General features: G+C 39.0%; 1 protein-coding gene and 1 non-coding gene across 2 annotated transcripts in view; one reads left to right on the top strand and one right to left on the bottom strand.

The window, feature by feature from the left end:
- LOC114248052 (sodium-independent sulfate anion transporter) overlaps positions 1 to 17589 on the bottom strand; it is a 30344-nt gene extending 12755 nt beyond the window's left edge. The window contains exons 1-2 of the mRNA XM_028181171.2: positions 16761 to 17589; positions 967 to 1143 (exon numbers count right to left, since the gene is read on the bottom strand). Coding sequence (XP_028036972.2) covers positions 967 to 1143; positions 16761 to 17193 — 610 coding nt within the window. The 5' untranslated portion in view covers positions 17194 to 17589. The remainder of the gene's footprint in view (positions 1 to 966; positions 1144 to 16760) is intronic.
- TRNAK-UUU (transfer RNA lysine (anticodon UUU)) lies at positions 12178 to 12250 on the top strand. Its single transcript has one exon. It is a non-coding gene; the product is annotated as a tRNA-Lys (tRNA).
- Positions 17590 to 18284: the final 695 nt, after the last annotated feature.

Here is an 18284-nt window from a genome sequence, read left to right as displayed (position 1 = left end):
CATGTTCTTTACAACCAAATAATTGCCTCTTCTGGTACAAGATTTTCATTTATTTATTTTTATTGCTTAGATGTGTGGATGAGCTCACAGCCCACCTGGTGTTAAGTAGTTACTGGAGCCCATAGACATCTACAGCGTAAATGCGCCACCTATCTTGAGATATAAGTTCTAAGGTCTCAAGTATAGTTACAACGGCTGCCCCACCCTTCAAACCGAAACGCATTACTGCTTCACGGCAGAAATAGGCAGGGTGGTGTTACCTACTCGCGCGGACTCACAAGAGATCCTACCACCAGTAAAATTAGTAATTAGTAAATACATGTACTCATAAATAATATATATTATGGCCTTGAGTCGCAGAGCATGTGCACAACATACCTCTTAGTTTGTGTAAACACAGACCTCATTGATTGAAAACACAAGAGCAAATACGAAAACTGGATGCAATGGATGCTATGCAACGGAGACTCGATTCTCACGTCTTTTCAGACTTGTGGGATCCGATAGTAATTTAGCTGCTGGCTCGTGCGCTCCACTGCTAGTCTACTGGTGGTAAGACCTCTTGTGAATCTGCGCGGATAGGTAACACCACTCTGCCTATTTCTGCCGTGAAGCAGTAATGCATTTCGGTTTGAAGGATGAGGCAGCCGTTGTAATTACTTAAATTGAGACCTTAGAACTTATATTTCAAGGTGTGTGGCGCATTTACGTTGTAGATGTCTATGGGCTCCAGTAACCACTTAACACCAGGTGGGCTGTGAGCTCGTCCAATCACCGGAGCAATAAAAAAAAATAAAAAAAATAGTGATAGCACCATAAGAAATAGCTCATCGGACCTGAGGGAATCTATTGTTATAAGCACCCGCCACGACCCGGTCACCACATGACTGATTCTTAAATTAAATATAAAAGAATATGATGTGATAGTTAAAATGTCACTTTTAAATCAAGGACTTTATGCCTTACCCGCAATAGTATCAGACAGTCCGCTGCGCCAAGTGTAGTTGGGCAACCACTGCAGTATAGGAACTCTTCGGAGGAGCATTTTCTTGGAGCAACATGCTCTGGCGCGTCTAGCTGCCTTCCTCCTCCAGCTAACGGGGGTCTTCGTGAACAGACTTCCCGGATATGATCCATTTGTATCTAAAGAGAAATAATGGTTTTGTTATGAAATATTGAATACCGACATATCAGACAACGATTATATCAGACAAGCCAAATATCTATGAGGGTATAACATAACGAATATACAAGAGTTCAAATCCTACAGTATGTACCATTTATTAATTAGTGAATAAGTACCTATCTCTAGTTAGTATTTCCGTCGGGACGTGAGCCCTATCGCTGGAACATTCTCGTTACGAATGCACCGGGCATATTATTCGTTGGGCTATTGACCGACAGAGGGTATTTCGTACCCATTATTTCATGTGACACAGTTCTAGGTTCCCCGAGATAGTCTAGTATAACAGCCACAATAGATTAGCAACGCTTTTACCGACCTGATTGCCTCAGACTCAATTCCACACAATACAACCCGTCACAACGTAGTCTGCAAACTAAAATTCCTTTCTAAGTTTCTTTTCGGTTGAGAAACTATTTGTTTAGAAATGTGTATTTACACAATTATCCATCTAGACCAACGAGACAGCAGACACTTCAATGTTAGAAAATGCTTTTGATTTAACGGGGTAGACAGTAACATCAACCTTATATGAGTAATAACAGTTTAGGCATCTCAGTCTATCTCCAACGCTGCCCGGTGACAAGCAAAAACCCGCGGCGATGTTTCAATATACTATATGACATATGGCGGACGTCTACAGGCTCTTTCTTGGTGAAATCCCATTTACCTTTTTTTTCAAGTACAAGTAGGTGCGATCACGGGGCTCAAACCTGACGACTTTGCTAACACTAGCCCTGGCAAGAGCAGTGCTTCACAGAATCTATCACCGGATCGGAAACGCGACCCACTAAGATCCGACGAGAAACTCAGATGCAAACGACGGTTTCGACGAGAACGATGACCGATATTTGAGGTACCTAAAAGCACCGTTAGTGGATCGGGATGCTCCGAAATGACGTAACATTTAGCTACAATTTGGTCCAAGTATCCAGGCAATTTTACCAATTCAATAATATTGTACGTTGAAACTGGTCTGTTGGTAGACCCTATGGTTGGCAAGTTACTGGTTTGAAAGGTTGATCTTATTATAGGCCAAATAAAAGAGTAAAAAACTCTTGTAAAGTTTTAGAAAGACATCGTATTTCTTATTTAATTTTAGTTTGTAAAGTTGAGAGAGTGCACACGCATGGCCTGTACTGAAATATGTGCAATTTGTCCTCTGTTTATTGCCCAACTAACTTGCCAATGTTGACAGTGTTTGGTTTGAACAGATGCTTTAGTTTGATCGCACAAGGTCGTTATTCAGTTATTTCAAATATTGAAATATGACGTTTGGAAATCAACAATATTCAATGAAAAGGGCAAAACAATGGGCTTTCGATGACGATGAAAAAGCAGAGTTTTTGGGCGTTGCACTGCAAGACAAGTGCACCACCAGTGGTCATATCACGGACCTCGAATACGAATGCTAGTTAACAAGGAGGTTGAACGCAGATATTCCCTGCCACCCTCGGGCGCAGTACCCCATTTCTGTTAACGAAGTCAAAGAAGCAATCGAAAACCTCCAAGTACGGAAAGTACCCGGCTCCGATGACATTCATAACCACATATTAAAAATGTTACCTGCCCAACTAGTGTTGGCCTCAATTTTCACACACATCTTAGTACGGCTAAATAGATGCAGAGTAGTCTCCGCGGCGGTCGAGCTCTCTTTTTCGATATCGCAAAGGCGTTCGGCAAAGTCTGGCTCAACAGTTTAATTTATAAACTGTACACCATGTGAGTACCAGAAAGTCTCGTCCTAAACATACGAAATTTCTAGTCGAAACGTTCGTTTCGGCATCGAGTCGAGGAAACTCAATCTGTCTCATAACAAATCTCGGCGGCAGTACCGCAAGGCTCCGCTCTCTCCCCGTTAACTTTCAGCTTATACAGTAACAAATGTAACAATACATCCCGGACCCCTCTTCGCCGATGCTCGTGTCGAGGAAGATGTCGTTTATCCACAGTAAATTCCAGATCGGGGCCACCAATTTAGGTCCGGAAGTGGCGAATTGACATCAACCTCGTGGAAAGCACAGCCATGCTCTTTAAGGGGTAGCCCTCCCGATACCACTGCTAGTATCTCGTCGTGAGTTAGACGCGGTAACTCCATTCGCCTCATCAAAATCTTTGAACAGCCCATACCGTGAACCTTCGAGGATCAGTTGGAACAGTTGGAACAAATCAGTTCAGTAGGAACAGCGCTTCTAGCGGCTAACGTAGGCAAACGTTCCAAGAGTTAACTATTACGCTATCGAGAACGTTAAAAAACTCGCACTAAGCACACTGGTTTACTCTTCAAAACTCGGAGGCAGCGGCGTCGCGGCATCAGTGGGCAGACATAGAAGGTGTCTGGCGACCTATTTATTAGACTACGTACATTAAAAATCACAAATCAGTAATTCTTCTAAAATGAACATAAAACTAACAGTGAACTAAGGAATGGTTTCTGTCTACATTAGAAGAAAGCAAACGCAGAGCAAGCGTGAGCACTCGTACTAGTCACGACGCTGCCTTGACCCGGACAATTCCGTGGCTGTGTATTTTGATCCCAAGTCGTGTCGCAGAAAGCCTTGGCAAGAAACACAGCTATTTTCAGAATTAAAGTTATTTTACTAGATTGCTATACAATGCGGGACGTTGGGTACTTTTTTAAACTTGAGTCGCATTCAAATGAGAAAATTCAGGTATTTTGTGTTTTAGATAAAGTTGATTCCTCGCTAGTCTTCTCTAACATTTTCAATTACCCCCAACACGAAATTATTTTGGTGATACAAAATTTAAGACAAACTGTTCGGTGTTTTTGTCCATTACTAAAATCACAATATATTATAATATGATAGAACTAAAAACAGCACCGTATTTAATCTACATAACATGCGCAACTCAAATTGGACCTCGCCAAAATGGATGCTAATCTAACAAAAAAAAAAGAGTTTGGAACCATAAACAAATCATCCATTCCCGATACTTTCTTGACCGAATGTACATACATGGTGCATAGTGCTTAAAACAATAATGACGTATGTATTAGCATATAGAAAGTATAGGGATGCACTACACTGCGAAAATATGGAGGTGAATATTTTGAAACTATTATTGAAAAGCGTCCGTTATCGCCAATCCTGGTTAACAATTTCAATAGAAAATTTCGAAGTCACAGTATTTCAAATTAACTGAAAGATGTCAAGGGATTGCTAATTGACACAGTTAAAGTCAGAGTCTAATCGAGGACGCTGCGCATCCTTAAGAACTGTTTTCGCATATCGTTTGCATAGAAACAATTTTATTCGACTCTCGTTCAAGGTATTCAAATGTTTCGAAATTATTGCGAGGAACCCTGTCGTTAGCACTCGTGAGCACACACCCATGTAATCAGACGAACGTTAAAAACTCGGATTGCGCTAACGTCATTCTCAAGATCAGCTTTCATGATATAAGTTCCAAACAAGAGTAGTCGGACCGTCGGTGCAACGAGCCAAAAACAATCAACTCCTCTTTCTTCTTTTGGGTACCCTGACGGAAGCATAGTTTTTCCAAAAAAAAAAGCGTCCCCGTGAGATATTCATTATAGCAAGTTATCCCGCAGTAGTCGAAACTCGACTATAATTAATTGAAATTATAAGTTTAAACATTATTATGGTTCTATTGTAAAAGAATAGGTACTTCTATAACTACAGATTTCGCCAAGACCTTATTACAAGACTACACTATAGATAAATAAGATAAACAATATTAACCTATTCTCAATTTGAACACAGACTTCAAGCAATAACAAAATTTGACAATAAACAAAGAGTATATAAATTATTATGTGTGTGTGTCAAATACGTAGTAGTGTGTGTAATGTTTTTTTTATTTCATGTTTTTTTATGCATAATGTAGCATGCATGCATGCAAAAAAACAAATATAAGCAATCTGTACTTCTTCTCTATATTCTCTATAAGTGTGGGAAATTTCATACTCCTCTGTACTCAAGATTTTCGTAAAAAGGGGTACAAAGTTTTTGCTTCACATCTAATATATAAAATTCTCGTGTCACAATGTTCGTTCCCATACTCCTCCGAAACCGCTTGACCGATTCTCATGAAATATTTTATGCATATTCAGTAAGCCTGAGAATCGGCTACTATCTATTTTTCATACCCCTAAGTGATTAGGGTTGTCCACCCCTAGCATATTTTTTTTATTTGGACTTTTTTTTGTTGTTATAATGAGGTATTATGTGGTTGAATGAGGTTTTGTTATTTTTATTATATATTCCCTCATCGTTCACAGCACTACATACCTCTTTCACTCATTTACCACATCCTTACACACTTACAATAAGTTAGTTTTTTTTTCTACACTAGAAATTCCCTAGAAATCTTATATAAGGCAAAACAATGTTTGCCGGGTCAGCTAGTATTAATATAAAGATGATTTGTATAGTAACTACCGAATCACGTGAATAGGGAAATACGTGACGATTATTGTAATTAGTCTAGTGTTTACTTATTTTATATTATTAGGCACGTTTCTTTCATACCAAAGTATTTGTGTCCTTGAAATATTAACACATTTTCAAATCAAACCCTAGTCTATTCATTTTCGTAATAACAAGGCAAGAAGTGAGTGGCTATTATAATGTAACAGAATTAACTATTTTTAGTTGTCTTCGAAGGCAGACGAGTATAGAAACCATCTGAGGGCAGTTAATCAGGTAGGCAGTTAATCCGATAGTTCTCAGATATCAGCAACGCTAGGGGCAAAGCCAAGCAGTTGCCCACCAAGACTAGAGTAAATCCGGTATCGGGCTATATAACCATATTCAACCTCTTCCATGAGCTTATAACTTTAAGTTTGGGCCCATATCATCATTTTGATACATTCTGGGAGTTATATGACAGCTTTGTTTATTTAATATGGCGACATCATAACATATCAATGGAATTAGTCCTGTGAATTGGATGTTTCCATGATAGTTACGGAATGTTACTTACTATGTTAAAAAAATTGCTTTGGCGGCTAAATCCTGACGATATAAAATACAAATGATAGCATCGCCTGCGTTTTGAACTGCAATTCTACCTTTAGCGACCATCCATAGATCATGCGACAAAGACATGTAGAGAAATTCAACGACAACCTCGATTTGACCGCTTTCTATTTATATGAACTTTGCACATATTAATTACAAATACTGGTAGTTCCTGACTTATCTCTTTGTTTACAAATGATTTTTGCACTGCACGCAATGTTACGGATATTAATATACAGTACCCGGCGATAAATATTGCAAATCGACCGTGGGAAAGAGACGGTTAATTATTGTTTTTTTTTCCTAACTATGCTGATAGTCTTGAGAGGCTATTTCAGCTTCACCCTAACGTGTGTAGGTGAGCTCACGGGGCTCAAGCCGGAGTGTTGCTAGCACTGACCCTAGCAAGAGCAGTGCTTCGCAGAATCTACCACCGGATCGGAAACGCGACCCACTGAGAAGATCCGGCGAGAAACTCAGTGGGCTGTGTCTATGAGTTAATTCTCTCGTCGAGCCCTTCGTCGCAAGCGACGGGTTCGACGAGGACGGTGACCCGTACTTGTGGTACCTAAAAGCACCGTTAATGGATCAGGAGGATTCGTAATGACGTGCTTTGGGCGACGTCGATGGTTTACCATTTGGTCTACAGGATCGGGTATGTAGTTTCCAGCGGTCACGACAAGAGGGTTCTCATGTCGTGCCGCCTTCTCAAAGTGGCGCAGCGATGCCTACTGTAGATACTTACTGACAGAGTCGAACTCCAGGTCATCGTGGAGATCCACGTTCCTAATTTTTGCTTCGTAGACAGTTATACATATCTGTCGCACATTAACTAATTGACATTTATCTCCATAGATACCGGATCGTTAGTGTTACGTCGCACACAGGTGACACTCTACAACAAAAACAAAATTAGACTGCTGTCTCTTTCTAAATATCGATGTGCAATATTCATTGCCTGGTACTGTAAGCAGACTTGGGTGGTGTACGGCATGAGGTGCTGCGGGTACCGTTAGTCAGCTGATTTTGCTTTAGACTGCTGCACTTATAAATATTGTTTCAGGGTTCGAGTTCGCCGCCTCAGAGGAAAGGATGTGATCGTTGATGTATGTTTGCGATCACACCACCCGTCACCGGATCCGAGAACATCCCTACAACCCGGAAGCGCTGCGTTCAGTCACAGTTAGTTTTTGTAATGCAGCATGAAGCTTAACAGTTTCCGCCAACCAAAACATCACACAGTCGTAGGCTCTTCCGCCACCGATATTCATAATCACAATAATAATATATGCATTATAATATACCAGATTAGTTAATTTTAATTAGTAATTTGAAGTCTGATGTTTCGAAATAAACTTGGACTAACTTTGCTTTTAAATTTTAAAATTAAGGACGAAATAAAATATTAAAATATCTATAGCTGACGATCTTCGTGATTATGATTCTCTATAGACTACATTAAATTGCTTTAGGCGACAAAAAATACAACGTTTATACTAATAATTGTAAAGCGTACAATAGGAAACGATGATGTGAGTGATTTTGAAGCAAACAGCTTCCTGGGAAAGGGGCGCCATTGTTCGCGGGCCCGACGCGGCGGCCGTCCCGATATTCAATTGTACATTTGCAAGATTTCTTGGAACGACCCAGGTTTTTTTCTAAATTGATTTGCCGATAGATACCCCTTCATTTATTATTCAACAATTGACTAAATGATCTTGAAACTTTTCGCAATAATATAACGTTGTAACTATACTTGAGACCTTAGAACTTATATCTCAAGGTGGGTGGCGCATTTACGTTGTAAATGTCTATGGGCTCCAGTAACCACTAAACAATGGGTGGGCTGTGAGCTCGTCCACACATCTAAGCAATAAAAAAAAACTATATATTAAATAACGCAAATCGTATGTTTTATTACCCAAAAACAATTCAAATTCAAATTCAATTCAAATTCAAAATCATTTATTTCAACTTAGATGTCAGTATGACACACTTGTTGAATGTCAAAATACAAATAACAATGTTAACTCTACCACCGGTTCCAAAAAAAGCCACAGTCCTGAGAAGAACCGGCGAAACAAACTCAGCGGGCTTTTTTTTTTCTTTTTGTTTTTTCTCATATATTTTCTTTTTTTTTAAATAAATAGAAATATTCACAATAAAAGAAAAAACAAGTCTAAAAAAATAATAATAATAATGAAAAATGAAAAGGCCAGGAGCGAGCGCCTCATTCCCACGTAGTGCCATCTAGTAAATAATCCTTAACTTTATAATATCCCTTGTTGCACAAACGTTCCTTAACAGTTTTCTTAAATCTATGAACAGGTAGTAGTTGAACGTTTAGTGGGATTTTGTTGAAAAGCTGTACACCCAGCCCCCTAAAAGAGTTGCTTATTTTCTTAATTCGAGCCGCCGGCAACGCAAGCCTATGTTTGTTCCTAGTGTTCACAATATTTTTTATTTATTTTTATTTTATTTATTGGGTACCAATATTTAGATTCTATCTTAAAGTCTAGCGAGTTGCACTTAGAATACATATTTTTTTTCGGGCCGAACCTCCTACTAGGTCCTCGCGGCAGAGTATGTGAGACTGGTCCGCGACTACAAACCACGGATCCAAGCATGTTTTTAGGGCCCTACCGCACTCTCACTGCCGCCGGGGCTTACGTGGACATATACATTCAGAAGTTGATGGTTGCGGACACGAAGGCCAATAGATTGATTGCGTCTGCAGTTCTCGGCACGTGTGTCCCGAGCGTCACGTGACATTAGAGACGAGGGGTCTTCTTACCATCACGTGTGTTATAGTTGTTCCGTTGTGACACTCGGCATGTAAACATTGTTATTTGATATGATATGTGCTTACTGTTTACCAAACAAACTGTACGGCTATCCGCTAAGTATATAGATTAAGCAATATGTCGCAACGTCTTACGCAGCATCTTTTATCTGTTAACAGCCTTGTTACGTAAGTGCCCATGGGCTACCTGATGCTAAGCGGTTAACGGAGCCCAATGAATGTGTGCTCTCGTCCATCCTATCGCGTAAGATTTATGTTTTATAACAATAATAATACTTATTTATAAAGAAACGTCATTAACATAAGTCTCTGTGAAAACATAAATTTCAAAAGTCAATTATAAAATACGAATACTAAGCACTCATTGTTTGCAATCACGAGATCGTGTCCTTCGATTTTAAGTATTTTTAATGACATAAATCAAACAATTGTTTTTATTGAAATTATTTACTACGTCACGCTACGTATCGTATCGGTCGACCATTGTGTGAATTTGTGTGAAATCAAACTCAAAGTAGGGTTGCCCTTTCGACATATTGCTTTTTAAAATATGAACAAATTTATTTCATGACTAGCTGACCCGGCAGACTTCCTAGTGCCTCAATCGATAAATAAAATACCTAAACTTTTGTATAAAATAAATTTAAATTAAACAAAAGGAATCCGTCCGACGGGGGACACATCAAAGGAAAAACAAAATTGTTATTTTTATTTAAATCCCAGCATTTTCATATTTATCTACCTTTTAAACCTTCTCTGGACTTCCGCAAATAGTTCAAGACCAAAATTAGCCAAATCGGTTCAGCTGTTCTCGAGTTTTAGCGAGACTAACGAACAGCAAATCATTTTTATTTAAATAGATAAAAACATGATACATGAATTTCCAATGCACTTTCATCATTCATAACAAATTATAATTAAATCTCCGATACATACGATCAACTGTTATCTATATTCGCCATCTTGGATAGCGGCACACAACAAGTCTTTAAATAGTCACCCACTTCACATCTAGCATTCTGTAAGCTTGCTAAAAAATTGTTTGGATACACAAAAACTGGATCGCAGGGAAGCGACAGTTGGCTGGTCGCCTTGACGAATCTCAATTAACGAGTGAAAAAAGTTAATTAACCTCTCTCCGTCGCAGGAAATTGAATATAAAGTGGATTAGACAAAAAACCCTTATTTTAGGTTAAGATAGATTGTGTTTGGCGCGGTTGTGCGAAAGTAATCGAGGAACCTCTGCTATGGGACAATTAAAAGTTTATTTTCGATACCAGGAACCGTTTTCTGGTGCATACCTATTTCTGTTCCAAAAAGACATCAGTCAGAAATCGATAATCTTTAGTTTGCGATGTCATTCTGTTTTCACTTTCATTTTTATTTTATTTTTATTTATTGCTTAGATGGGTGGACGAGCTCACAGCCCACCTGGTCTTAAGTGGTTACTGGAGCCCAAAGACATCTACAACGTAAATGCGCCACCCACCTTGAGATAAGTAAGATTACAGCGGCTGCCCCACCCTTCAAACCGAAACGCATTATTGCTTCACGGCAGAAATAGGCAGGGTGGTAGTACCTACCCGTGCGGACTCACAAGAGGTCCTACCACCAGTAATTACGCAAATTATAATTTTAATTTAATTACAATGTTGCATTTTCCAGTAATTAATATCAAATATAAAACATTTATTCGCTTTTTAGGAATTGTCTGACCTCCGTCGACTTCCACAGCATGAAATGTTTATTTATTAATTAAATAATTCCTTTTATATTTTCCTGTTTAAATAATTTATGTAAGTAGAATTAAATACAAAATGAGTAAAGTTAAGAACGGTTTATCAAGTGAATAAAAATTAATAAATGTATCCTTAAATGTTCCCGCAGAAATGTGATATGTTTTGAAGGGAGTGTGTGTGTGTGTGTGTGTGTGTGTGTGTGTGTGTGTGTGTGTGTGTGTGTGTGTGTGTGTGTGTGTGTGTGTGTGTGTGTGTGTGTGGTGTGTGTGTGTGTGTGTGTGTGTGTGTGTGTGTGTGTGTGTGTGTGAGCCGCATAGGTCAGAATGCGTCTGCGTAAGTTTTGTAGAGTGTTACAAAGGGAAAGTATACCCCGTGCACGATCCATGCTTAACGTAGGGCGAAGGTCATAGCTTTACGGATTCCCAATTTTTGAGTCGAGCCTTTCGGATACATTTGCCGTAGAAAGTGATCTTCCTTCGTGTAATACCTGTGAGCCCGCACGGGTAAATCGGTATCTATTGGCAGAGTGGACCACTATCCATTTCTGACGCGAAGCAGTAATACGTTTCGGTTTGAAGGGTGGGACAGTCATTGTTCTATGCAGTTACATTAGGCTGCACATATATTTCGTTGTAGGCGGCGCGGCGGCGTGCGTACTTGCCGGGACGCCTCCCTGGGGCCTGGGGGCGGAGGCGCTCGCTGCGGAGTACGCGTGGTAATGCGACCTACGCCACAGGGGGAGGCCCGTTCGAGCGTGTCTCGTATGAGTCTCGGCGGGCAGGACGCGCTTAAAGCGCGGTCTCGCCGCCTGACAATCACTAAATTCCATTTGAATAAATGAACAAGAAAGCTATTTTCATCAGTGCTGATAAAGCACGCTAAAAAGTCATGCAGACCACATGGGGTTTGTGCTGTTTGTTCCATGGTTACGATTACAATCCGTATTGTGTTAGCTGTGCTATATTATTATAATTAATCTGAGCGGGAACCGTCGTGATGTCTGCAAGACTGCGCAATTAGCCACGTTAACTTATGGACAGCTGTACAAAAAATCGTCTTTTCGCATTAAAAGTGCATTTCCGAAAATATTCGAGATTGAGTTAATATGTGGAAACATTTTGTATTACCAGTATTTTTCTCATAAATACTGTCAAGAGAGCGTAGTTTAGTATAATTTTTTTTTTTTTAGTTTTCTTATATTTAGACTACAAAGTTAATATGTACATAATTTTATCTTACTTTAAAAGACAGATAATGTAACTGGTAAAAAATTAAAAGAAATGTTGCAAAGATGATTTATATTCAAAATATCACATTAAAACTTCCTATATCCTATAAAAAAAATTAGTAAGTTTTGAGATTACACAGTTTTAATGCGAGAAGACGAAATGTGTATCAAACAAAGCCCTTGGAATCCAATAGATAATTTTAACAAGAAGCATCGAAGCCCGGATAGCTCAGTCGGTAGAGCATTGGACTTTTAATCCAAGGGTCCAGGGTTCAAGTCCCTGTTCGGGCGGCTCGTTTTTTTCGTATATCTTATTTTACTTCTTCGCCTAATTATCATGTTTCAAGAATCATCAGATTGATTTCACAAATTGTATTTTCTCGTAATTTTTGTTACTGATATTTTTTATTGTTATGGTGGCAAAAAAAAAGTGCTCTCAATTTTTAGTTGATGTTTAACGGTTGATAGGCGATATAGAGGAAAAAACAAAGAGAGAAAGCTCCAGATTCATGTTCAGTTCATTTCCAAAACTGTTTTAAAGTTCTATTGTTGTTTGGAAATTTGATTGTGGTTTTGGTGAACACCCTTTCTTGTATTCTGTCCCGTCCGCGCGTCGCTGGAATAGCCCCACGAGCTACCAGCGAATAAGTAGGGGAAAAAGTATCCTTTTCGGGTAGAATTTTGTGATTAATTGCAAACTAACTTCGTCATGATCTGATTGAATTTAATTGAAATGAGCTGAGTAATCGATTACCTACCCGATAATTACGTCACATCGAATTCACGAACGACTTCCACAATAAGGGAACAGCATTTAATACAATGAAAGGCGCGTAGTAATCAGGATTGAACTGGATTCGTAGCCCTTTTATTGAAAGCTTGAGACCAGGTGTGGGGTGAGTTTGCCTGCGCAGTTAATAACGCAGATACATGGCGCAGACAGGAATTGATTCTAAATATTATTTAAATACATCCCTAATCATTGGTTCCAATAAAATTCATTTTATTTGCCGGTGAGAAACGATTAGAGCATGGTAATATTCGTCATTCAAGTCTGAGAAACATCGGACCTTTATCCGTAAGCAAATTTTCAAGTTAAGCGGGCGTCTTCAAGTTGGTGAATAATGAATTATCTCGTTCCATAGATAGATTAATTATTAGCAGGTTTGCTAGTAAAGTTTTTTAAAGGTAAATTTAGTGATAACTAGCGGCCCGCTGCGGCTCCGCTCGGGTCTCTAACAAAAATTTGAACGATATTTAATTTTGACGTTGATTTATTTTTTTTAAATAAAAGAACACTTATTGCGGCATAACTATAATAGTTAGATATATGGTTGTCGTGACACTTTGTGTAAATAATAATGTGTTCTACAAAGTCGTAGTACATTATTATATTCTATCATCAATAGTTTTCGCAGGGCACGCGATGTAAAGAATATGTTAGGTAATTTATTTACACCTTGGGTTACATTATTGAAGTTTTAGTAAGGATCCCTAATTTTGTTCAAAAAAGATTATAGCCTGTTTCACTCGGGAATAGCGTAGCTTCCAAGCAGTGAAAGCCTTTTTCAAATCGGTTCAGTAGTTACGGAGCCTGTTCAATACAAACAAACAAAGAAATCTTTCCTCTTTATAATATTATAAGTATAAGTATAGATTACTAATTTAGTGATATAGTTCCGAAGAGTGCGGACCTGCATCAGTCAGCTCATTGATGGATCACATCCAGCCGCAATTCGAACGTTCAGATTAGTCATGTGGATCACACCGGAGTCGACCGGAGCGGCTGAGACAACACGCGCCGGAGACGAGGGGTCCCTGGTACTTGCGTCGTGCCGTATTACTTTAACAAATATTTATTACCGACCAGAGTTGACTCTTTCAGGGTCATAGCTGATACGCTCGCGCATCCAACGCAAATCTGCGGTACCACATATTGTGACCAATACCCGCTCAGAATAGCAGTATCAGAGTACCGGTAAACGTTTTCGTGGAATATGTGATGATTCTCTTTTGAAATCTTCCTTTTAAACGATTTTAATTTATTTTTTTATTGCTTAGATGTGTGGACGAGCTCACAGCCCACCTGGTGTTAAGTGGTTACTGGAGCCCATAGACATCTACAACGTAAATGCGCCACCCACCTTGAGATATAAGTTCTAAGGTCTCAGTATAGTTACAACGGCTGCCCCACCCTTCAAACCGAAACGCATTACTGCTTCACGGCAGAAATAGGCAGGGTGGTGGTACCTACCCGAGGAAAGGAAGAGTAAATGTATTCGAACTAGTTTATTTTTAAATAAAAGTTCTTACTGCTGAGATATCGAAAGAAGTTTTAGTATTTGTCAGAAAACTCCACCAATTCGCTCAAACCAACAATAAACAATTTTTACTTCTTTACTACTCTCTGTTCGCTGAAGTCATTCAAGGACTCCAAAATCAAATCAAATCAAATCAAATAAGTTTTTATTCAACATAAATGAAAGTACATACTTGTTGAACGTCAAAAGAACTACCGCCAATTCACAAAAACTAGCCTCCGTCCTGAGAAGAAATGGCAAGAAACTCAGCGGACATGTCTTTTTTTTTAAATATTAGAAATTTCCAGATCGAGTCTCATTCTGAATACATCTCGATCGAAACATATTTCGATTGTTGTCGTCTTGTTGTCGTATAACAAATGATTAAATTAATCATAATTAATTAAATCATTTGTTATTCGACAACAAGACTTACTCTTCGCTAGAAGAAGAGATCGCATTGTCATAAAATCACTCCGTTACTACGAAGTGACTGATAAGAAATGATTGTTTTGTTTAATGCATTTAGTTCTCATGAAGACAATTTGACGTCACCGGTACACGGGTTTTACAAGATCTGCAATCACAGTGGTTTGATGGAGAGACACATATACATAATATGGATTATACGGTCGAGCCATGAGTTAGGTAGGTACGACCTTAGTACAAAAGTGGTTATGTGTTATTTGAGTACTGAGATAGGTATGCTATTAAGCATCTGTGAGTTATTACTGGATATTATCTGTTACTGGTGGTAGGATCTCTTGTGAGTCTACACGGGTAGGTACCATGACCCAGCCTATTTCTGCCATGAAACAGTAATGCGTTTCGGTTTGAAGGGTGGGGCCGCTGTTGTAACTATACTTGAGACCTTAGAACTTATATCTCAAGGTGGATGGCGTATTTACGTTGTAGATGTCTATGAACTCCAGTAACCACTTAACACCAGGTGGGCTGTGAGCTGGTCCACCCAGCTAAGCAATAAAAAAAAATCGTGTAGTGGTGGTTATTTTATCAACATTTAAATGCGACCCGTCGACCTTTTCAATCCTAAATGTTTTCGAAAGTAGTCAACTTTGATATGACAACGCTAAAGCGGTCACAGAATTTGTATGAACCTATTTTTTTAAATTTACTAACTTGTACAGTATTTGTTTCTACGTGCCGAACAATTTAGGTTAATGTCACTTGTGAAGATCGAGAACTGGATTTTTTTTTGTAATTTTTTTCTGATAGGTTTGCGACCACGTGCTTGCCCAGAATGATTACACTATCACAATCGATTTCGAAATTTCTAGGTGATTTAATTACGCGGAAACAAAAACATAATATTCGGCTTAGAACAGAACACGCTCAATAACAAATTAATTGAGCGGAATAATATTTAGACAAATTTATATATTATAATACGTGAAGCAAAAACTTTGTGCCCCTTTTTACGAAAATTGCGCGGACGGAGGAGTATGAAATTTCCCACACTTGTAGAGAATATAGAGGAGGAGTGCACAATGCTAATATTTTTTTTTAATTATGTATAAAACATACATTAAATCCATAAAAAAAACAATACACACACTACCATGTATTTGACACACACACACATACATATAATTTTGTTTATTGTCAATTGTCAAACTTTTGTTAATGTTTAAAGTCTGTGGTCAAAATCCGAATAGGTTAATATTGTTTGTGTTTATTTATCTATAGTGTAAGTTTTGGCGAAATCTGTGATTATATTAAAGAAATATAATAGTATTTGACAATAGAACCATAATAATGTTGAAACATTAATATGTTGTATAAATGTTTCAATATGTCTGTATAATTACAATTTCAATTAATATTATAGTCGAATTTCGACTACTGCGGTACCACTAGTACGTATTAAGTGTCGCTGTTTTTCTGAAGAGATCGGAAATAATAAAGAAACAACACATTTGATGCTTGTTATTTCCCTTTTGTATTCCTTTGCCCTTTCCTCTTAGAATATACCTACTTAAGCAAGCTATATTGTTGGCTTCAGTTATTATTTGTGTAAACAAATTTAATTCAAATCCAATAAAATTACATTCGCTTTGTAATATTATTGGTGTTGTAATCAATACGAACGTTAATGTGGCGCGAAAGTGAAAACCATGAAATTGACAATTTATTTGTGCGATCCAACCTACCACTGTAGGAAAAAACACTCATTTTTATAAAAAAATAACCATTCCTTTGCATCAATTTCATCATTATATTACTGGTGGTAGGACCTCTTGTGAGTCCGCGCGGGTGGGTACCACTACCCAGCCTATTTCTGCCGTGAACCAGTAATGCGTTTCGGTTTGAAGGGTGGGGCAGCCTTTGTAACTATACGTGAGACCTTAGAACTTATATCTCAAGGTGGGTGGCGCATTTACGTTGTGGATGTCTATGGGTTCCAGTAACCACTTAACACCAGGTGGGCTGTGAGCTCGTCCACCCATCTAAGCAATAAAATAAAAACAAGATATACTCACTAGAGTAGGAATCGGTCGCCTTGTGACATGCCAAGCACGACTCTCGCCCGTTCAGCGTAAGATTCAAATTGGCATTCAGCGGACGAGGGCACAGTTTGCAGCCTCCGTTGTATCTCTCGCACAGACACACGTTCTTCTCTAAGCCCTCAACTCTGAGCTCGTTCAAGCCGAACCTGTCGCACTCTTGCTTCACTAGCGAGGCGGCCAGTCGGTCGGAGTGCTTCGCGAACTCACACGGGTGAGGACAAACGTGACATATCTTCGACTCGAGTCTGCGGTTGTTTTCGTTCACGGCACTGTCGTTTTGATTGCTGTCCAATACTGCGATCTCGTACTTCTTCTCGTCAGGTTTCTTAGCGTCGTCAGCAATGTAAGCGGTCAGTGTAACTTCAGGCGAAGAACGAATAGTGTTGTTTAGTTTGTATTTCGTCATTTTTACGATTTCAATTTAGAAAAACGTTTTGAAGACCGAAGCCCGTGACATTTTATTATAATTCCCACACAATCGAATGTTTCGTTCGTTTACACTACACAGTCAATAAACATCACAGATAAAATACAAAATAACGCGAATTATGATGTGTTTTGTTTACTACAACATCTCATTCATCAATTAAGTTGAGTTTCAAAAGTTACTACCATTGTAAAAAAACTATCGTTGTCCTCAGTTTTGTTTCGCATAAACACCAAACCGCAATTTTATTATTGTTTCGGCTTGTTTGAGTTGAGACCGCGTACAGCTTGCCTGGCGGAGCGTCCACAACTGAATGGCGGTTGGCGGTGGCTGGCGGCGAGACTGTCAGGCGGACAGAGCCAGGTCCCACCCGTGAACTCTCGACACTGACTTGACACAATGTCTAAATAGTTGGGATGCACCAGCCTTAAGATGTGTGTCAGACCTACCTTTTAATTTTACGATCCCGAGAAATTAGCACCTCGTCGTTACGGAAATTTTAATTAACCTCAACATTTTGAGAGTAGCAATAATTGTTGTGAACTTTCTAGAACTCTAAATGCTTAGGAATTCATTTTGATGAAACTTGTGAAGTTAGTGTTGTTTTTAATGATATTGGAAGGTATTAATTAACCTATGGCAGTTAAACACCTAATTAAACGCTTAGATAAACTTGATTTGCTTAAATTAGATTATTAAAACTTAAAACTAATTGTTTTTTTCCCCCTACCTATTCTGATAGCCGTGAGAGGCTATTTCAGCGTAACCTTATTCAGTAGGTGAGCTCACGGGGCTCAAACCTGACGACGTTGCTACACGAACCCTAGCAAGAGCCGTGCTTCGCAGAATTTACCACCGGATCGGAAACGCGACCCACTGAGAAACCGCGAGAAACTCAATGGGCTGTGTCTCTGGGTTAATTCGCTCGCCGTGCCCTTCGTCGCAAGCGACGGGTTCGACGAGCACGATGATCGGAACTAATTGTAAGTGGAGCAATGGGGTTGGCCGGTTAAAGCTTTTCTCAGATGTCGCCAGCGTAGCTTGTTCCCTTGTCACAGAGAGCCGCCATT

Source organism: Bombyx mandarina, chromosome 17, assembly GCF_030267445.1.
Source record: "Bombyx mandarina strain Sakado chromosome 17, ASM3026744v2".
In the NCBI taxonomy this organism is placed as follows: Eukaryota; Metazoa; Arthropoda; class Insecta; order Lepidoptera; family Bombycidae; genus Bombyx; species Bombyx mandarina.
Note: the sequence above shows the minus strand (reverse complement) of the source record. Positions and strands in the feature narration are given on the sequence as shown.